The sequence below is a fragment of the Peromyscus californicus genome, unplaced genomic scaffold (assembly GCF_007827085.1).
Source record: "Peromyscus californicus insignis strain IS unplaced genomic scaffold, ASM782708v3 Scaffold_4__1_contigs__length_199733344, whole genome shotgun sequence".
NCBI classification, from domain to species: domain Eukaryota; kingdom Metazoa; phylum Chordata; class Mammalia; order Rodentia; family Cricetidae; genus Peromyscus; species Peromyscus californicus.
In genome coordinates this window covers 29,350,668-29,373,082 of record NW_026294562.1, presented here as the reverse complement: position 1 = coordinate 29,373,082, position 22,415 = coordinate 29,350,668, and the positions used below count along the sequence as shown (strand labels likewise).

The 22,415-nt window shown below is 38.3% G+C and overlaps 1 protein-coding gene across 1 annotated transcript in view; it reads left to right on the top strand.

Moving 5' to 3' along the window:
• The window catches only part of Pten (phosphatase and tensin homolog), a 70,224-nt gene that overhangs the window by 29,907 nt on the left and 17,902 nt on the right, over nt 1-22,415 (top strand). The window contains exons 4-6 of the mRNA XM_052714206.1: nt 5,979-6,023; nt 12,377-12,420; nt 14,562-14,800. Of these exons, the coding sequence (XP_052570166.1) occupies nt 5,979-6,023; nt 12,377-12,420; nt 14,562-14,800 (328 nt within the window). The remainder of the gene's footprint in view (nt 1-5,978; nt 6,024-12,376; nt 12,421-14,561; nt 14,801-22,415) is intronic.

Below are 22,415 nucleotides of genomic sequence, written 5' to 3'. Positions count from 1 at the left end.
ATTGTGTGTGTGTGTGTGTGTGTGTGTGTGTGTGTGTGTGTGTGTGTGTGTGTGTTGGCTAAAAACTGGAATTTGGCTCTTCTGGAGTGGAACAGTTCTCCCCTCTTCTAGAGTTTGCCCAGCTTTAGGTGGATATTTCTGTGTTGGGTATGTGCTTATGCTATAAACTTAAAGCCTGGACTTTTTCTGGGCATAGGGGATGACTTCTTCATTTCTCTTGTCTGTTTAATTGCTCTCCATTGTTACTACTATTAACTGTTTGGCTTTTTAAAGGAGGAAAAAGGGGGGGGGGGGCAGAAGGAGGCTTGAAGTCCCTCAAGTCTTCAGTCGGTGGGGGTTGAAGAGTGGTCAGACCAGCTGCCTCCCTGTCTACACATATGTGATCAGAAGCACAATTAGTGACCAGAACACAGATTGCTAACATTGGAACACATGGCCTTTATCACTGACCTGGGCTTCTGCAAGTTGGTTGCAGGCCCCTGTAGAGGTTTATCAGTGACTGTGCATTGGGCTGGGATGAGTAGACTCTGCTTCATGAGAACTAAAATCAGGGTGTGGAAATGGCTCAGTTGGTAAAGTGCTTGCTGTGTCAGCATGAGGATCTGAGTTCAGATCCCTAGAAGCCATGCAAAAGCCAAATGACCTGGCATGTTTCTGTAACACCAGTGATGGGGAGGGAGGCAAAGAAGACTGGATCCTGGGGGCTTGCTGACCAGCTAGCTTAGGCAAAATAATGAGCTCCAGGTTCAATGAGACCCAGTTTCAAAAACAAAACAAGTTCCAGGGTCATAGAGCAATACCTGTATGTAGTCTGCTTCTGGCCTCCCTGTGCCACACACACATTCAACACACAGGAGAGAGAGAACATGCACACATGAGCGCGCGCACGCACACAAACTTGTGGAAACTGACAGCCTTTGTCTAGACTCCCCAGAGCCTGAGTGGGCACATGGCAAAGGTTCTACAAGTGTATTTGGTAGATGAATGTTGATTTCTGGTTCTGCCTTTTCTGTCCTCTTTCTTTAACTAGTTTTTTTTTTTTTGTGTGTGTGTGTGTGTGTTTGTTTTGGTCTTTTTTTTGGGGGGGGGAGGTAACACTTCTAGCATCTGAAATATGTATTATCTAGATTTATTTAATAAGAAATCTCCCATGCTCATCAAGCAACCTCAGTTAAACTCAGTGAGACAATATGCACACAAAGACATCAAAGTTGTTTCTTTTTTTTTGGGGGGGGGGTTTGTTTGTTGAGACAGGGTTTCTCTGTGCAACAGTCCTGGCTGTCCTGGAACTCACTCTGTAGACCAGGCTGGCCTCAAACTCAGAGGCTGGGATTAAAGAGCTTCGACACCACTGCCCGGCTGACATCAAAGTTGGGAAGAAGGGGTTCAGCAGGGATAGGAGTAGAGGTAAGAGAGAGTAGTGGGTAGTGTGCATAACAGAATTGATTCAAGTGTGGTATAGTTATGAAAGAGGGGGTCTAGATTGCGCAGGTTTAGAGAGTAGTGCTTCTCTGCTTTTGTCTGTTTAAATATCTGTAGGCAGCTTTGCCCATTTCTCTGTGGAAAGGACTGTCTTCTTGCCTCTCCCCCGCTTTCCTTTCTTTCTGTTGTCAGACTTAAAAGCTGAGCCAAATGTGGTCCTGAAATTCCTGAGAGGACAGTGAGGGAAGTGGTGGATATTTCCCTAAATAATCAAGTTCTTTGAGAGAATCACCCCCTCCCCCACACACGTGTGTCCTTTAAAGGGCTTCTTTCTTCTGGTAGTCTTGCTGTGGCTCCCATGCTAGCTAAGAAACCATCATGTTCAACTGTTAAAGGATAGGGACACACAAATATGATTTCACTAACCTTAACTTGAAATATTCCCTGAAAATAATTATGAGTTCTTGGTTGCAAAGGACAGAAAGTGTCTTTAACTTAATCAGAAAGGAATAATGCTTCGTAGGAAGTTCGTATCTTGGAAAGTGGAAGTTTAGAAAACATGGCATGTCTTGGAGGTTGTAGGGACTGCAGTCTGCTTAGGACCTTGCTGTTAGACACTGGCTATGCATGCTCCTGCTGCCCTGCCTACATCCTGGTGGCTGCCTGGGAATTGTCAGCTCCTCCAGTGAGATCTTTGAAGAATCCCTTCTGTGCCTGGCTTCTAGCTCTGTAAGAGTCAGCATCTAACAGAGAGAGAGAGGGAGAGAGAGAGGAGAGGGGGCAGGGGGGGAGAGGGAGGGAGGGAGGGAGGGAGAGAGGAAGAGAGATATGAAACACCTGCTTCTGATCTCCTTTAGTGTTTGCTAACTGGTCAGCATAAGCATGGCAAAGCTTCCCTGTGAAATGCTTGTACTTTATCCCCCCTCAGATCTTTGGAGCTGTGTTTACACACAAAAAAAAACCTTTGTGTTTTTTGTTTTTAATATTATTTACTCAATTTTTCTTCCGTGTGTGTGTGTGTGTGTGTGTGTGTGTGTGTGTGTGTGTGTGTACACATGTACGTACTCTTGGACTTTCCAGCTTCCAGAGCTATGGACAGTTAATTTCTCTTGTTTATAAATTACCAAATCTAGTTGGGCATGGTGTGCACACTTGGTGTTTATGTATGTGTTGACTTTCTTTTCAACTTATTTTTCTTTTGTATTGTTTTTCTCTAATGATTTCTGTGAGCTCTAAAAAGTAAGGAAACTGCTTTGATTCCTTTTGTTGACACAGCTTTATAATGAATGCCCTTCCCTTCTATGCCATTAAATTCAGATAAGCATTGATTACAGATATTGATAGGTTATCTTTTGTTCAGAATTACTGGTTGCTAACTTTGCTTTATTAATGTATATATTACAGAATATGCATATATTGGTTTTTTTGAGACAGAGTCTCTTTGTGTAGCCCTGGCTGTCCTGGCCCTCTCTCTCTGTAGACCCGCCTGCCCCTGGCTCCCAAGTGCTGGGATTAAAGGCGTGCGCTACCACCTCTCAACTGCTTTTTTTTTTTTTTTTTTTTTGTCTTGAAGAATTTATTGCAAAAGTATTCATTGCAAAAGAGAATCCTAGAGAGTCTTACAAATCCATAGCATTGTTACTACGATTGCTGTTGCTTCTTGAGTCAGTGTCTCACTCTAGTCCTGACTTCAGACTCATAGAACTAACTACGTGTCTTCTGTGTGCTGGGTTTACAGTGTGTTGTAATAACTAACACACATTCACCATGTCACGCAGTGGTTTATTTTTAAGTCATTAAAGTATATCTTTGTTTTGTCTTTTTTAATACAATAGCATTTTTCTTTCTCTGTCTTAAAAAATTAGAATGGTTTATAGTTTCCCTATGGACTTACAGTTAAATTCTCTTTAGTTTTCTTCTGTAGATCCATAGGCTGTTGATGAAATGAAGCATTTGAAATGTTTTACAGATCAGTATCGTATCTCACTATGCCAGTATTTCCTTCCTTGTCTGACGTGAACTCTAAAATTACATGAACACTTTCTCCCTGTTTCCTGACATTTCCAGAGTTGTAGTTTCCTTTAAAAACATTATTTGTGGAAGAGAACTGACCAAGCATTTCAATATTATTTTAAAAAAGGGAACACTGCAGCAGTTAAAGGAATAAAGTTCCTAATGTTTTGCTGTGTTTTTCCTCTAGTTTTATCTTGTCTTCCAAGGATATACCCACTTCTGTTACCTACTAGGACACAAGTATGGTGGGTCATACTGTTTAATTTTCTTTTTTTTTAATTGAAAATAGATTTTTTCAGACAATATATTCTGATTATGATTCCCCTCCCCCATCTCCCAGTCCCCCCGTCCAAATCCACACTCTTTCTTTCTCTCTCATTAGAAAACAGAGACATCTAAAAAAATAATAGAGTAAAATAATATATAAGATAAAGGCAAACAAACCAGAATAGCAGAAAACAAACAAACAAAAATGAAGAAAAGAGCCAAAGGAAAAGCACAAGAAACACATAGATTCAGAGATGCACATTGCTTGCACACACAGAAATCCCATAGAACCACACAACTGGAAACTGTAATACAGCTGCAAAAGATCTGTGCTTTCAGTTTTAATTTATTCACGAACCTGTCCCTCAGTTCTATAAATCTCACTGTTGTTGAGCATATTTTTTTTTCTTTGTTGGGTTTTTTTTTTCTTCTTCTTCTCTGAAACAGGGTTTCTTCTTGTAGCCCAGACTGTCATGGCTCCCAAGTGCTGGGATTACAGGCGTGAGCCACCCCCCCCCCCCCCCCATGTCGTTGAGCACATTTGGTGCTCATCAGTCTCCCCCTCTCCTGGAGTCTCCTGATGTGCTGACTCTGAACTAACTGCTTTCCTGTGTGTGCAGCCTGTCTGAGATGCCCCTTTACCATCCTTCTTGGGGTTCTCATTTCTTCTTTTTCAAGTCGGGTTCCCCAGTTCCTAGAACCTGTCATCACCTTTCATGCTTTTCTACTCTCAGATAATGTATGGAAAACAAAACGACTTGTTGCTTAACCAATGCTTGTATTGTATACTCTCCTGTGAGGTATAGTCTGTCTTGGTGTAGCGTTCTAGGCTGGAAGTAATTTTTCCTGAAGATCAGACTTTGTATAGTTATTTTTAGAAGCTAGTGTTGTTAATGACAGTATCTTTTTTATGCCATTTGTTTCTTTTCTAGCAGACTTTAGGGTCTTGTGTTATCTTTGGCATTTAAAAATTACATAAAGATATGTATGTTTCTGTTTGAGTCTGTTTTTTTTTTTTCCCCCTAAAGTCAATTTTATTGACTATTTATCCCTTTATCTTGAAAAACTCATGTTGGGCCTGGAGATGTAGCTATTGGTAGAATGCTTTTGTAGCATGCATGAGGCTCTAGGTTTAATCCCCAGCACTGAGTAAACCCAGCTTGGTGACATATACCTGTAATCCCAGTCCTCCAGGGATGGAGGGATGATCGAGGGTCAGAAGTTCAGGTTTATCTACCACTGCAGAGCAAATTCAGGACTAGCCTAGGCTACATGAAACTGTCTTTTCCCCTTTGTCTTATAATTAATTCTTCAGCATTCTGCCTTGCTGAGCCTTCTGTTACAGGCCTGGAGATTAAACAAATTTACATACATAAAGTGCTTAAAATAATATCTGGCGTGTAATCAGTGCTTTGGTACCTGTAATTATTGTTTAGTTTCACAGCTGATTGAGGAATGGTCCGCCCTTGGCTTTGAATCTTTCACTTACTAGCTACACACTTTAGGCAAGTCTCCCAATCTCTTTGAGACCTATTTCCCTTCTCTGTAAAATGTAAGCTCCACCCCTGCGATGTTATTGAGGAACAAGAGAGAATACACATGTGAAAAATGCTTGAGAAAACTTTGTACAAGATTACATTGCTACTTGTACCTTTCAAACATATATTTTTCATTAAGACTAAATTTGCCAGGCATTGATGGTGCGCGCCTTTATCCCCAGCACGTAGGAAGGAGGCAGAGGCAGTCAGATCTCTGTGAGTTTGAGGGCAGCCTGGTCTACAGAGCCAGTTCCAGGCAGGCTCCAAAGCTACACAGAGAAACCCTGTCTTGAAAAACCAACCAACCAACAAATAAATAAATAAATAAATAAATAAACAAACAAACAAACAAACATAAAAAATTTAAAAAAATAAATTTTAAGTTTTTTTAAAAAGAGTACGTTATTGCTTATGCTTTTTGTGGAAATCAGTATGAGCTAGGTACACTTGGGAATTGCTAAGATTGCCTTTTCAAACATTACCATAATTTATTAGACTGGAGACAAGATATGAAAATAGTGTTTGATAAAGTTGATTCTACTTCAGATTGTATAAATCTGTGTAATGTAATTATTAATGAATGACATGAAGTTGGAGGGGATATGCATTCGGACTATTAATAGTATTTGAGATTAGGGAAAATAAAATCTGTTTTAGTCCTGCTCAATATTATTGTAATTTGAAATGTTAGCTCGTTTTTGTTAATGGTGGCCTTTTGTTTGTTTGTTTTGTTTTAAGGTTTTTGGATTCAAAGCATAAAAACCATTACAAGATATACAATCTGTAAGTATGTTTTCTTATTTGTATGTATGTTAACTAAATAAAAGTTATTTCTTTATTGGAGTTAAAAAATATTTTAAAAGAACTGGATTCCTAAGACAGTTGAAGTCCGAGAGAGAGGATTGTTGGATCTAGAAAGTGTGGTGATGAGGTACAACAGTGCTGGCACATTCGTGTTACTTGATCTGCTTGAAAAGACTTGGCGTCTCGCCCATCCTTGAGCCCATAATCATGTGATAATTTGAAATGTAATCCACAGCAGAGCTGCTGTTAGTGTTAGTGGTGGCTTCTGTGGAGGCTGACTCCAGGGTGGACAGACCTTTGTATCCTCTGTGCTTGTTGGTCAATTGTCTGAAACAGCCATTTGAGTATTCTGTGTGTATAACCTAAATAAGTTGCCCAGCATTGTTTAATTATCTGGTGTAGGGTTTTAGGGATTGTCCGTTAGAACTTGCAGGCCTACCTTTAAATCTTTGTTTTCTTTTGACTTTTGGAGTAGAGATGTGAAAAAGAGAAAGAAAGCGGGGCGGGGGGGGGGGGGGGGGGGGGGGGGGAATCATTAAACATTTTTGTCTATGAAGACCATTTTTATTTCCCCCTTATACTGAGCATTTTTTTTAATTTTAGAAGGTGCATTAGTTTTTTTTTATTTATTTATTTTTCTGTATTCCCTTTTATCTTTTATATCTGATTTATACAGCAGGATAATTTTATGTAATATTAAATACCAATTGACAATTTCTATATACTCTATCAGATGTAAGCACAAGAATTCTCTTCTGCTTCCAGTGAGCATTTGATTTTGGGGGGGTTGGGGTGGGGGGTTTGAGACAGGGTTTCTCTATATAGCCTTGACTATTCTGGAACTCACTCTGTAGACTAGGTTGGCTTTGAAGTCACAGTGATTCACTTGACTCTGCTTCCCCAGTGCTGGGATTAAAGGTGTGTACCAGCACTATCTGGCAGGCAGGCATTTGAATTTTTATCCAGAGGATTTTCTGTGCCTTGTTAGATTGCTGGATGTTGCTTTTTTTCTTTCAATCTTTAATAATATTCCTGTTTTGATAAGATTTAGTAATTTATGTGCAGTAGTTATCAATATTGTTTCTCATAGTTTTTACTGACTTCAGATTCCAAAAGGTGCAGCCATTTAGTTAGGGACATCCCTTTAGTCATGATAAAATATATAGATACAGTGCTCACAAGGATGCTTCCAGTCCTCAAGTAGCATATAGTTAATTCCAGAGTTCAGCAAAGTATTATAGGAGCGAGCAGTAACAGAATTGTAGCCATAGTAACTGGGCCCCATGAGAAGGTTTTGTAAAGGGTGGGATGTTTAAGCTGTGGTTACTTCTGATACCTTCTATCTTCAATCCCTCTCTGTTACATAACCTGGTTTGGAGTTTTTCTTTCTTTTAATTTTAGGCTTTCAGTTATATGTGATACATTTTCCTTTGCAAACATACATATACATTTGAAGATCTTAAAATATTCCCATTAGGCTCTTCTGTTAATCAAAATCAATAGGGGTTAGCTCTTAGGCTGAGGAGGCTGGAGCATGGCAAGTTAGGAGATTGATAGCACAGTGGTCTTTGAGATATGCAGTAAGTCATTTTTGGCAGATGGTGATATGTGCTGGCTTAGGTGGGGTTATAATAATAAAAGGTGTATAGGAGAACTATAAAACTGTGTTTTCAACAGCTGCATTGGGAAGCTGATGGAAAAAAGGACAAGAACTGTCGAAAACTGAAATTCATTATATGAATCATTTTGGACTCACACTGTCAGGACTGGAGATTTAGAGTCCCAATAGGGAAGCAGAAAGACACTAGAAGACACATTTTGCCTGTGTCGAAATTTTAGGCCTGTTTAACATATCCAAAGAACAGGGAGGAAATTCTTTTCATTCCTGTGTATAGTGGCTTCCTGCTTCTAGAATTTAGGGATTAGGCTTATGCTGTCGCCTTTGTTCTATTTTTGTATAGTTAAAGGTGGCATTGGATCGTAGCCTAGGAACTAGACTCCCTGTTTCTAAGCATTTGATTTCCAATTTAATGAACTATCTCTTTATTAGTTGAGAATAACCTATAGTGCACAGTAACTTACTCCCATGTCACCTGTACAGAGGTTTTAGAATGGCACAGGACCTGCAAGATCACTTAGTAGAGCCGTCTCATCTTTCACATAGTGAATCAGGCCTAGGGAAGTTAAGTGAGGTGGCCAAGGACACATAGGTACATATGGTAGCATGTTACCCGCCATTTATGCCAGCAGTCCCTTTTGTTTGTTAGTTAGGTCTTTGTTTTTGCTTTTCCATGTTTTAGTCACTACAAAAGTTTCAACACCTACAAAGTCGAGTGTTTTATATTTTCGGTTTTTCTTTTGGTTTTTTGTTTTTTGAGACAGGATTTCTCTGTGTAGCCCTGACTGTCCTGGAACTCTCTCTGTAGACCAGGCTGGCCTCGAACTCACAGAGATCTGCCTGCCTCTGCCTCCCGAATGCTGGGGTTAAAGGTGTGTGCCACCACTGCTGGCCTATTTTAATTTCCTTGCTTATTCTGTATCTGGTTTTAGGCAAGTGAGCCTAGCAGCAGCAGATGTTTTTGTTTTGTTTCTTTTTGTCTTAGGATAGCAATTATAGGTGGTATGTATTTATTTCTTGGATAGTTGAAAATCTTAAATATTTTTTACTGGAGATACCCATAATTAGTAGTTTATGAAACCTTTTACGACAGCTGTTGTATGTGGATGAAGAACTACTAGCATAAGCTTTCTGATAATCACTCGTTTATCTCTAAGTTTCCTTGGACATTTACTAAGTTATTTTAAGAAAGGGCAACATCCTTAAACAGTTTTTTTTTATGAGTGAGATTTCATTTTTTGTTTCTCCATGTTCGGAGAATGCGAAATTTTAAGTTTTCTTTTAATGAATAGTTGACATACATCTTGGCAAACATTTAGCTGTGTTGTTTTTATCTGTTAAGATTTCCTCTTTGTCGAGCAGTGGTGGCATCGCCTTTAGTCCCAGCACTCAGGGAGGCAGAGACAGGTTGATCTCTTTGAGTTTGAGGCCAGCCTGGTCTACAGTGTGAGTTCCAGGACAGCCAGAGCTGTTATACAGAGAAACCCTGTCTCACCAAACAAACAAAAATTTCCTTTGTAAAGTAGAGATAGCTTTATTGTAAAAAGTAAAGAACAGAGCTTCCTACCCTTGGAGTTGTACGCCGAGGCCCAGTTCTCTGCAAACTTCTCTTTAATCTCTCTCCTTCCTTTACTTTCTGTTTCCACCCTGGAAAACCTCTCTCTTTCATTCTCCTTCATTTCTTTTCATATAAGCCAATTTAGGGTAAGGACAAAGATGTCATTTGAGTTTTAAGTATAAAGAAAAATTTAAGTCTCAGTTGTTATTTGCTATCTTTCATTTTAGTATTTTGACTTACTGCTAACATGCCATAAGAAATTTAAAAGGAACTCCTATGTGAATTTTGGATATATATCAGAGATTTTTAACTAAGGTGAAAGTTTTCTTCCTTACCCTGTCAACCCTTTCTCTTGAACACTGTTACATATGAAGCCCCAGCATCTTATGCTGGACGCCCCATGCTCACCCGCACAGGGCTGCATGCTCTCCCCCTCCCCAACCAAATTATAATTGTTGGGTCTGTCTGTCTTCAGTGACAGATACTGTTCATGTTAGTGCTGGCTTTGACTTATTTGAATAAAACTTGTCACTGCTTTTATGTGTAAAACTTGAGTGTTTTTATTTTGTTGAATGAAACAGTAATAAAAGTTGGAATTTGGTGACTAAGGAGACTGAGCTTGAGCTCATGTGGCATGGTATGAGTGCCTGGTGTGATTAGGCAAGCTTTTAAGGGCCTTTCTAAATCTTAGCTTTCTCATCTATATAATGGAGATATAAACTGTCACATCATTGTGAGGATGAAGACAGGAATGTTATTGTTATCTCGTTGTCATTATTTTCCCTTCCATATCGTCATCTTAGCTGATACATGAGAACCATTTGTGATGGTAATAAGCTGTGGTCATTACACCAGGCTTTTGAGAGTGTTTGCTCTGGCTTTCTCTGGGGCACTCTTTTCTTTTCTTTGATGAGGTATAGTCGGATTTGTCCCTGCTAGACAAGAACTCTCCCAGACCCTAGACCTCAGACCAGGCATTTGGAGGTCCTGAGCAAGTGTGGTAGATTGAGACAACTATGCAGGAAGCTAACATTTGTATTCTAGTAAACTGTCATGAGACCAGTTTCTCAGGGTATATGCCTAGCTTCCTGTCTCATTTTTTTCCCCGAGTGTCTCCATGATTCCTGCCTATGCTCCACTGTGGATTCTTCCATTGCGCATCTCCAAAGAGCAGAACCTGGCTGCCCTGCATGGAAGCCCAGCATTGGGAGGTGGAGGGAGGAGGGAAGTGGAGTTCAAAGCCAGCCTTGGGGATATAAGATTCTGACTCAGAAAAAACAAAGGAGGGGGAAAGGAAAGTATAAATGTGCTCCTCTGTGTATGGGTCAGCTCTCTTCTTCCCCTTCTCAGGTGTTTTTTTTTTGTTTTTTTGTTTTTTTTTTGGTTTTTTGAGACAGGGTTTCTCTGTGTAGCTTTGCGCCTTTCTTGGAACTCACTTGGTAGTCCAGGCTGGCCTCGAACTCACAGAGATCCGCCTGGCTCTGCCTCCCGAGTGCTGGGATTAAAGGCGTGCGCCACCACCGCCACCCGGCCCGTCTCAGTTTTATATAAGCAAACACAAGATTATTTAGCAAGGATGCGTGCATCATTATCTAATAAATTGTTTTCTTTAGCAAATCAATACTTTAAGTGATACACTAAAAGGAAAAAGCTTGTTTTGTTTTGTGTGATAATACAAAAGTTGATTTGCTTCAGGTCTGACCAGTTAGAAATCCAGTGGGCTGTAGTTTATATATGATTTGTTCAATCTTCATGTTAATTTGTTTTTGAAACTTTAAAGTTGAGGAGCTGTGTAGATTCCAAGTGTACAATGCAGGTCCACAGCTGCTTATTTGGAAGTCTGGGATCAGTTACATTTCAATATGCAGAAATTTTCAGCTTTCAGAACAATGGTAGGGAAGCATATCCTTTGTGTTATCCAAGTAGCCGTGTGGTGGATTGGCTAGTGTTCGTCATAAACCTGGTTCTTTACTGCAGGTGTGTTGTTGAGCAGCCCCAGATTGGGTCTGTTAGAACTGAGATTACATACTTATAACTTCAGGATTTGTGTTTGTGGGCTAAGAGTAATGGAACTTTACTTGTTCTAAAACACCAACTTTTGTTTTCAGTGATTTTCCTTTGTTGGTTTTTTGAGACAGGGTCTTTGTTATGTAGCACAGGCTGGCCTAGGACTCATTGTATAGCAGAGACTAATCTTAACAATGCTGTCTTTCTGTCACAGCTTCCCCAATGGTAGGATTACAGCCTGTGCCACCACGCCTAGCTTATTTTAGGAACTCTTAAATGTCTGATTTTGTTAGTAGTTGGAGTCACCAGGATGCTGCTGACCCCACTAATATGTAGGGTATCCCCTTGAGCCTATTAATGCTTATTTCATAACCTGTTAATTTTGAGTGAGCAATTGCATAATAATAGTCACTGGTGTTATTGAAAAGATAATGTGTATGTTTTATAATGGTGTCAGCATTTTACTATTCTGATTGGTTTTACTTTATTTGCTTAGTTATTTTATTGTGATCTGATACTAAAATCATTGATAAAGATGACATTTGTATATAAAAAGATAAAGGTCTGGTTTACCATTTTTAGTAAGCATTATGTTACATAAATTAGTATCATTCAGTTGTCTTTTACATTTTCTTTGTTATTATGTTTGACTATTTTTAAGATGTATGTTTTAATGGTTTAAGATTGTATATGATCACCTGTCAGGTAAAAATAACATTGAAAGTAGCTGTTCACAGGTATTTGTGAAATAAACACATTCTAAAGGCATGTACAGTCTTCATCCAAGAAATCTACAGGGTCAGTGCAGTTGAATTCAAAGTGTTGCATGTTGATGTCACAAATTGTATGAACAAATACATGCACTCTAATTGCATGCATGCATTTAACCTTTTTATTAAGCTTTGGTTTCCTTAATTACAAAATAATAATAATAATAATAATAATAATAATAATATAATAATAATAATAATAATAATAATAATAAATAGTACCTACTTTAGAATTCTTGAAATTAACTGAAATAGTGGATATAAAAACACTTAGCACGATGCCTGGCATAGTATAAGGGTGAACAAATGTTGGTAATAGTAATACTGGGCCTTCCAAGTGTGAAAGGTAACTTTATGCCACATTTAAACTTTCTTGTAGATGTGCTGAAAGACATTATGACACCGCCAAATTTAACTGCAGAGGTATGTATAAATACAACCATAGTATATTGTGTAACTTAAGACTAATAGACTGTCTTTTACTGCCTAGTGATAATTATCTAGATTATTGAGATAAAACTTTAAGATTAAAAAGTGAATTTAGTTTCTTTAGAGTTGTTCTTGAGGTCATGTAGACCTATCAGAATTGTCAGGAAAGCTAAATCACAGAGTAGATTGAGAACAGAGGAGCCCACTAGACTCAACTAGGATACGGAGGGCTATTGGCTCTTTGGGGCAGCTGGGGCCGTTGTAAACAATTACAGGAAGACAGCGGAACCTTTTAAGTTTTCTATATAGAAGAATGACATAAAAGAGGAAAGGATAGGGCAGTTGGGGCCGTTCTGTCCCAGAGCCTGCAGAGACTGGCATGGAAGTCAAAAAGAGGTTGGTACTGTAAGCGATGGATTGATGTTTGTCATCCAGCACACATGTTAACCATGATCCGAGAACTGCGAAGCATGAAGAACTACGTGAGGACAATTTACTAGGAATCTTTCTTTTGTGGGATAGGTACAGGCTACTGCTTATTAGGAAGCATGCCACAATTGAAGTTTACTTCGTTTTAAATGTATATTTTAAGAGACTCTCTTGATGGTCTTGTATGTCACTTGTGAAATGAGATTGGGAGTACAGTTAGGCAGATGATTAAGTGAAAGCTAGCCTGCCACCTATGTAACTGCATGCCATTGTTTACCAGAGAGCTGCCTTTTCACAGAGAGGATCAAATGGACTGTTCTTATCCCATTTTATGATGGCTTGGTTGGGATTTGTCATAATTTTTGCATATTAGATAATATGTCAGATAAATAGAACAACAGTATCCATCAGGATTATTATTTTATTTTTGAAATTTTAAGCCAGTGTCTCAGTGGCCCAGGGTGGCCTTGCATTCATTGTGTAGCTGGGGGTGACTTCAAACTTCTGATCCCCTGATCCTCCTGCTTTTACCACTTCCTCCTACTTTTACCTCCCAAGTGTTGGGATTACAGATGTTTACCTCATCTTCAGCTGTGTGTTCATGCAGAGCAAGAATGAACTCAGGGCTTAGTACTGTTAAGCAAGCACTTTGCAAACTGAGTACATCCCTAGAGTTATGGTTAGGAATTAAGGATCTCAATAGAGTAGCATCAAGATAGATACTAGTAAGATAAAAATGAAGAGGGATAGAGCTGAATGAAGCCTTGTTTCTAGACAATAACACCACCGTCACAAAGCTCAGCTCTGACTGTAGGGAACAAAAACATCTTAGAGTCTTAATGCTTGTGAAAACAAATCTGAAACTTAATTTGAGAAATGTTACTACAGTTGTATGCTTTTTGTGAGTAATTAATTTCAGGGGGTATATATACACTATATTTTTACATATATATGTACATATGTGTATATACACACATATATGCCTTTCAAGCCATCAATATATAATTACAATATTTGTGAGGCTATTTTAAAAATAAGACACTTAGCTGGGCAGTGGTAGCTCACACTTTTAATTCCAGCACTTGAGAGGCAGAGGCAGGAGGATCTCTGTCAGTTCGAGACCAGTGTGGTCTACAGAGTGAGTTCCAGGACAGCCAAGGCTGTTACACAGAGAAACCCTGTCTTGAGAAACAAAACCAATAATAATAATAATAATAATAATAATAATAATAATAATAATAAGTCATTTAGTAATTTTATTATGGGATACAAAATCATTACTTTCTATAGTTGACTCTATTAATTAATAATCTGTGCTTTCTTCAGAACACGTTTTGTGATGATGCAGTATTATCTGTTATTGCTCTTTCTGTTAGAAGTTACTCCTTGACAAGAGGCCTGTGTGGCATCCATTTGGATTCAGCTCTACTGATATGCTGTGACGTGTTCCCTTCATGTAGCAGATTCCTCCTTCGTGGAGTGAGGAGCACAATACTTGTTTTCTTGTCTAATGAATACATTTAAGAATTAATAAAAGACTTTTACTAAAAAACTAGGTTAATAAGCAATAAATTAAATTTCCCTGAAAGTTAGGCCTCTTTTAAGCAGCAGTAAGTTTATATATAACATTTTTAAAGTTAACCTACTTTTCAATAAAAAATTGTGGGGATATCTTTTCTTACACTGAGGTTATCTTTTTGCAACAGTTGCACAGTATCCTTTTGAAGACCATAACCCACCACAGCTAGAACTCATCAAACCCTTTTGTGAAGATCTTGACCAATGGCTAAGTGAAGATGACAATCATGTTGCAGCAATTCATTGTAAAGCTGGAAAGGGACGGACTGGTGTAATGATTTGTGCATATTTATTGCATCGGGGCAAATTTTTAAAGGCACAAGAGGCCCTAGATTTCTATGGGGAAGTAAGGACCAGAGACAAAAAGGTAAGCTGCATTATTATTTCCCTTTTCATCTTTGTGGACCTAAGAATTTATTGGGAAATGGGCTTTCCCCCTCTTGCTTTATTGAGGTGTAACTGAAAAATAAAAGCTGATCTACCTCACAGTGCATGTGTGATGTTTTGAGAAATGTTACCTTGTCGTTACCACAGTCATATCCACTTAGTATATCCCTCACCCCCTGACATCGCTATCCTTCCTTCCCTGTATTGAGAACATTTGAGATCTTGCTGCTATGCTGTGCAGTCTAGGTGTCCAGCTCTTATTTTTCTTGTCTAATAGAAATTTGTTGTACATCTCTCCATTTAAGAGATGAACTAATACCTAATTTAAATTTTGTTTTATTGAGATAGGACCTCTCCATATGGTTGAAGGTGGCCTCTGAAGCAAACTTCCCCACTAACTATACTGGAAATCTTTATGAAGTTTATTAAATAAAAGAATAATCCTGATATTTCAGAGGCATACATGAAAACAAGATATATTTTGTTGATAACCTGAATGCCATTACCTAGTAAAGCATGATATTCAATTTGATAGTAAATCAAAACATTTTCTGGTATGAATATTTATTAATATAGTTAACTAATCAAAGATTCTCTTCATTGGTTATTCAGAAAACTAAAGACTTGAAAATGAGTGACATGTTTAGTCAGTAGTACAATTTAAAGCAAAAACAAGTTCTTTTTCAGAAGACCCATTTCTTTAGAAAGTAAATTGAAAAATGTGTAATACAAGAAATTTTTGTGTATTTCTTCTCCAAAGATAATGCCTAAACCACTCCAGATAATTTGAAAAGCTCAGGGTAGCAGTGAATATGGCCTATCACAAGATCATAAACTTACTTAAACAATTGAATTGTTTTATATAATCTTTTGTAATCCAATTGCATGGTTCTGGAGTGTGGACTTTGTAAATGACAACATCATTTTGCAATGTCAAAGAGTTGTACATGGCTGCTCTAGGAAGTAAGACAATTTGAAAATTGATTCTAGTATTCAATTTGTTCTTCTGCCATCCTTCCTTCCTTCCTTCTGCCTCCCTCCCCTTCTGTCTTCCCCCTCCTCTACCCTCTCTCTCTCTTTCTTATTTTCCTTTTAAGCCCTAATTTTATCTCGCTCAGCTTTGGACCACAAATAGAGGTGATGATACCTATGATGCTAAGTTCTGTGAGTGCAATGGTCCTGGGTCCTACACTTCTCTTTCACCTCCCGTTTTCAAACCCTGTTTTTGTAGCTGTTTTGAGTTTGTATAAGGACGTCAAAGGACTGTTTACTGGTATGAGTTCTACAAAATTACACCTTTGATACAGTAAAAAAAAAAAAAAGAGTCCTAAGCCAGAATACCAGATTCAATCGAGAGACTCAAGTCTGTGTGTTGTATCTCTTTCTAAACTGTATGTTTAGATGAAAACTGTAAATGTTCTCACATTTAACATGTGCATGGTCTATATATAATCATAAAATTTTGTTGATAGCTTTTCTTTGTACTCAGACTTAAAAACAGAATATAAAGACATTGTAACAACCCATGTCCCCCTTCCCGCTTTAAAAATCAGCATCCGTTATTTGAGAGCAGCAAGTGTGTAAGTGGTTTGGTCATGCTCGGTAGCCAAGTTTAGAAGAGGGTTGCTTTTACATGGTTTTTAAAAACAAGTTGAAAGTTTGCCATTGTTTGACTCCATCTTATAGTTTTGCCCTAGTTTTGGTGAAAATAAATGCTGAAAACTCTTATCTCACATATGAAAGAAATATGGAACATGAAACATTTTTTACCAATTAAAGTAGGCTGTGTCAGATAGAATCATTTGATGCTGTGTGGCAGGAAAAGATTTACAATCCATTTTAGTTTTAGGTTGAAGTGTTAAATTGTTTGACAGAGTTGGTGGTGTATCCACTGTACAGCGCTTCTGGATATCAGTGGACCCATGTGCCGTGAAGAGCTTCATAGCTATTCCTGTTTCTTGTCAAAGCCTCTTGAGAATCTCTTGATTGAAAGCCTTGGCTCTCATGAATTTGGGTCTTTCACAGAAGTAGGTTTTTCATGACAAATCTTGCCTAGGACATGATTTAAAACTTGTACTTAACCAGTAGGAGAACTTTTCATAAAAGTAGACAAGGCCCTTTTAGGATTAACTGATCTTGTTGCCCAGTGCAGCGGTGAGTGGCCATGGCAGAAATATTATGTACCTTCATTAGTGCAAAGGTATTGTGGGTAAAGCATGCCTACAGAGTATGGAGGTTTCTTCAAGAGCAGTTTTTTTCTTAGGCATTTTTATTTATTTAACTTTTTTTTACATTGATATTTTTTTCAATACAATTTTTTGAGATTATAATAAAATTATATCATGAGTATGGTGTGTGTGTGTATGTATGTGTGTATAAATACAACTGGCCATATATGTTTTCAGTGCTGACCATTTGGTATTAGATGGCCAATTGCTCTCTTCCCTGGGAAAGACTATTTCTTCTCCTCAGCATTCCTTAGTTGCTAGTAGATCTTTGTCTAGGGTCGAGCCCTAATGAGCTTTCCCCCCTTTCATGCTAACATCTGTTGTCCTCCTTGCTCAGCTCGTGTTTGGGCAGTTATGTTGATGAGACTTTAAGGTGTAGCTTCTGAGATTCCTAGAGGACACACAGTCTCTCAGCGAAGCCCCTGGTCCTCTGGCTCTCACAGTCTTTCTAACCTCTCTTCTGCAGTGATCCACACCCCTTCTTCAGTGATGGTGAGGATTGAGTCTAGGGCCTTACACATGGCCACATACTCTACTACTAAGCTATCTCCTCAGCCCCTGTTTAACTATTTCTGAGATAGTTACCTGAGCTTTCATCATGTTCCACTACATGACTTTTGCTTCTTTCTTTCTTTTTTTCTTTTTTGGCCAGTTCAGTCAAGGATTTTCACTTGGGACAAGTAATGGTTTTGGAAGAGCCTAGGCTTTTCTAAGCTCTGTTGTCACCCATCCTGTCCTTTTCTCCCTTCACTTCCTCAGAATTGTCACCTTATATTGAGGATGGTGAGTTGTTGCAATATGAAAACTGCTTGGGAAAGTCTGTCTCATGTTCAAGGATAAGAGTAAAATTCTGTTTCCAGTCCAGGTTAGGTGCAGGAGGCCCATGTCAGAAAGTGAGGTCATGCTAACCTGCCAGTGCAAAGACACTCTATTTATTATAATGTGGTAACAATAGTTCGTTTCCTTCTGGAGGGGAAGAGAGGGTGTTTGTGGAAATGACAAGAAGTCTTGGGGGAATGTTACAGAGTGGGGCCAGAGTGAAAAGACAGCTAGGGAAGTATTTGTGAGAGTGTCATTTAGTAAAATGGGATACCTGTGTCCTCAGTAGAACTGCTCTGGGCAGCAGACATTCTCCATTCTTTTACCATTTCCCCCAAGTGAAGATAATAGACTAATGTAAATAGAAAATGCAGAGCGGTCCACAGTGTTAGAGATATGGATGGTACATCTGATGTTCAGCTGTTGCATTATAGGGAGACTCCTTAAATAAATTAGCATCTTACAGTCACATCAGTAGGATTTACTGTGGTTAGCTGATGTATAATTAATATACCTAGACAATGTCTTGGATGAATTATACACAGATTTTTAAAAAAGTTATACACATTTCCTGTCTTTATTCTTTTGTTTGCTTAAAAACAAGAAAGAAAAGCCAGGCGGTGGTGGCGCACACCTTTAATCCCAGCACTTGGGAGGCAGAGGCAGGCAGATTTCTGTGAGTTCGAGGCCAGCCTGGTCTCCAAAGCAAGTTCCAGGAAAGGCACCTGTCTCGGAAAACAAACAAACAAACAAAAAAAAGAATTTATGACCAGGGCATGATTGCTCAATGGTTGTATTTGTATTTTAAGCTGCAATTGCTTTAGAAAGCCAGATACACATAAAAAGCCTTACGATATCCCTCCCTCAGGAATGCTTCTTTATAGATGATGTAAAGGCCCAGAAAAGTGAACTGTTGTGATCAGCATTATACAGTTCATGATAGCATTTAGAGTACAAAAGTCCCTTGCTATGTTGTTCAATTTGTTTGTATAATACCAAGTTTGCAAGTTCTGTACTGCAGATAGAACTTTGAGACTGTTGAGGATGTTACCTCTTTCTGGACTCTCCTAAAAGGTTCAGTAATGCTGATGGTTTTTGAAAGGCTTCTCAGTCTTATGTCTTTCTTTGCAAACGATCCTGTTTAATAAAGAGAACAGGACAAGATTGCACGTCTTATTAATATAATGCTGTGCATTTCCTTACTACTTTTGCAATTTTCTAATAGCTTTTAAATGTAAAGAAAAAGAAATCATGACATTATAAGAAGATGGACTGGAAGTCATTATTTTAAGCAAAACAAACCTGATCAGAAATACTTGTTTTCATTCATGTGAAGAACCTAGATTGGAGGTGTGTGTTTGTGCATACTGTCAAACTAGAAAGGAGGCCTTTGGAGAGGAAGAGATCTCAAGAGAAGATGGGGAGGGGGTAGGCAGCTACATGACATAAAAGCAGAAGGAGCTCTTTGGGAGAGGGAGATGAATCAGTAGGAAGTACAATGATTCCTATGTGTGTGGAAAAGCCATAATAGAACACGTTACTAGCAAAAAATAAATAGTAAAACAAACCTTAAAAGGCATCACACATTTGCCTAAATGGTCAGAGTGGTAGTGAAATGATGGATGCATTTTAACTTGTTCATCACAAGAAAACTGAGTACAGTGTAGCTGTTTTAATACAACTGAGAAATTCTTCCTGAGAAGTGAGTACCTTATAATAAATATAATTGATTACTCAGAGTGATTTTATTCTTAAAACGTGTGGCAGTACACACAATGGAATTTTGCTTGAAAATGACATAATAATAATACCTAACATTTCGTATGCTAGCTGAGAATCCCTCCTAGTCATACGTTTACCCAGTTCTTGTCATTTAGGTTGAGCCTATGGATTTGCACTTATGTAATTGTAATTGTAAACGACTGGAGGTGAATACTTTCAAAATCTGTTTGTAGGGGCTGGAGAGATGGCTCAGAGGTTAAGAGCACTGACTGCTCTTCCAGAGGTCCTGAGTTCAGTTCCCAGCAACCACATGGTGGCTTACAACCATCCGTGGTGGGATCTGGTGCCCTCTTCAAAATCTGTTTGTAGTTTGTATAGAATTCATTTTACTAGAATTGTCTTTTATTACTTTGCTTACATTCTTAATTTTAAGTATGGAGGGACCATAAGAAGCTGAAGAAAATTATGTTTTGGTCCAGAATCTTCTTTTTCTTCTTATTTTAAAGGAGGCAGCACTTGGCATGTTGTGAAAAATTTGTGGACTTTTCATAGCTTCTCAAAATACTGTGACTAGGTCTTGACAGATAGACATGGTGCAGATTGGATATATAAGCTGATCATAAAATGTAGCATTGTCTTCTTAATGCCCAAACAATACTTTAGGGTTTGTCTACTGTAGAGAAGTCCAATAGTTGATACTTCCTATAAAGAAAAATGTCCCATGGATGAGATAACTGCTCAGGGGAACAAAGACTCATCTTTTGTTCAGTAAAACAAAACAAGTATGTTATTCCATTTCTCTGGAAATAATTTACTTGTATAGTTGATATTTTACTTTATGAAACTGTGGCAAATTGTCCAAATGCAAAGCCACGAGGGTACCCCTCTCCCTATGCTGTAAGTTACCTTCTGGGGCTGGTTCCTATTTGTTCTTTGCTGTTTGCCAATGCACTTAGGTTTCAGTACTGCAGTACATAGTTTATATTATGTAAACTACGAAGAAAGAGGAACAACCTCTTAAGAATGCTGGTGAGTGCATAGTTTGGAGTGATCCCCCAAACTTCTGCATTAAAGACACAGTTATTAACTTTACTTAGAGTCACTGCTCTGTGCTGCCCTTGAGTAATGGCAAGTAAAACAAGCTTTAATTTTATTTTCTTTTATTAAACTTTTAAGGGAAAAGATTGAAAAGATTTCAATCTTCTCTTTCTTTGGTTCCAAATTGGTTATTAGAAAGGGGTGTGTGTGTGTGTGTATGTGTGTGTGTGTGTGTGTGTGTGTGTGAGAGAGAGAGAGAGAGAGAGAGAGAGAGATGGATGAGCTCAGTATCTCAGCTTGTCAAATTTACTAAAATAATAATGCTAAATTTAATATCAAGGGATTTCTTTATTTTTTCTGAGGAGTGAAGTTTTATAACCTGTTATCAGTTTTTTTTGTTTTTAAATTTTTTTATTATTATTTTATTGGTGTTTTGCCTGTATGTATGTCTGTGTGAGAGTGTTAGATCCTGGAGTTACAGACAGTTGTGAGCTGCCATGTGGGTGCTGGGAATTGAACCCAGGTCCTCTGGAAGAGCAGTCAGTGCTCTTAACCACTGAGCCATCTCTCCAGCCCCCTGTTATCAGTTTTTTTCTGTTTCATTTATTAAACTCCCCCATATCATAAACTTTCTTGCTTATTCTTTATTTTAAACCAAATAAGCTATGGTTACTGTCCTTAAACAAAACAAACAAAATTCTTAGTGTTATTGAATTTGCTGTGACATCAGTTGTCATGGGGTAAAGTGTTCTCTTCTGATACATACTATTTTAGCCTGTCATTCAGGCCATAGGTTCATAAAGTTGTGCAATTTTATGCTTTGAAAGACTGATTTAATTCAAAGTATATCTGCAAAGATCGAGCTGTCCTAAGTCATACTCTTTGTCATACTCAAAATCATGTTTCCTAATTTTGAAGCCTGTATTCTCCCTGCTATACTAAGTTCTACTTAATTTTTCCCTTTTCTTTTTGATTCCTAAAATAGAAAAATAACACCTAAAAAAAGAAAAATAGCTGCTTTAAATGTGTGAGTTTTCCAGTTTCAGGTCAGAGAAACCCAGCTTAAAGTAAACTTAAACAGAAGGGACAATTATTGACTAATATAACCTATAAGCTCAGGAATCTCCTTTCTTCTCTCTTCCTTTTTTCTTTCTTACCTGTATTTCGGAAAGGATCCCTCAAGTAATGCCCAGCTGTGGTCCCAGCAGCTTCCGGCTTGCGTTCTTGACTACTTTAACTGCAAAGGGAAGAGAACTACAGTTTGAGTAAAAAAAGGTCCCAGTGCAGGCTCTGATTTCCCTGGATTAAATAAGCATGTACCTCTCTTTGAACCAAATGTTCTTGCTAGGGAGTAGAATCCTCTGATTGGCTCATGTATCTGAATTGGAGAATAGGGCTCAACACTTACAATCTAGGTAAGGAAATAATGATGGCTAGAAATGATCTGCTTCACCCTTGTAGTAAAGATTTTGTAGATCATGGAACTGAAGCGTGATATAGTACTCCAGATTTCAGAGATGGGAAAAACTGAGTTAAGAGAAGTATGGCCTCGTTCAAGTCACATAGTATTCCTGTTTTTAGGTCACCTGAGTCAGATTCATGTAGATCCAGATACTGATTTTGTGCAAGAAAATCACGTGCAGCATATTAAACTATATTAAAATAGAGGCAACAAGGCTGGCCATGATATACTTGGGTAATCCCAGCACTTGAAGGTAGAGACAGGAGGACCAGGAGTTCAAAGTCATCTTCAGATACTGTAGCATGATTGAGACCAGCCCTCCCCCA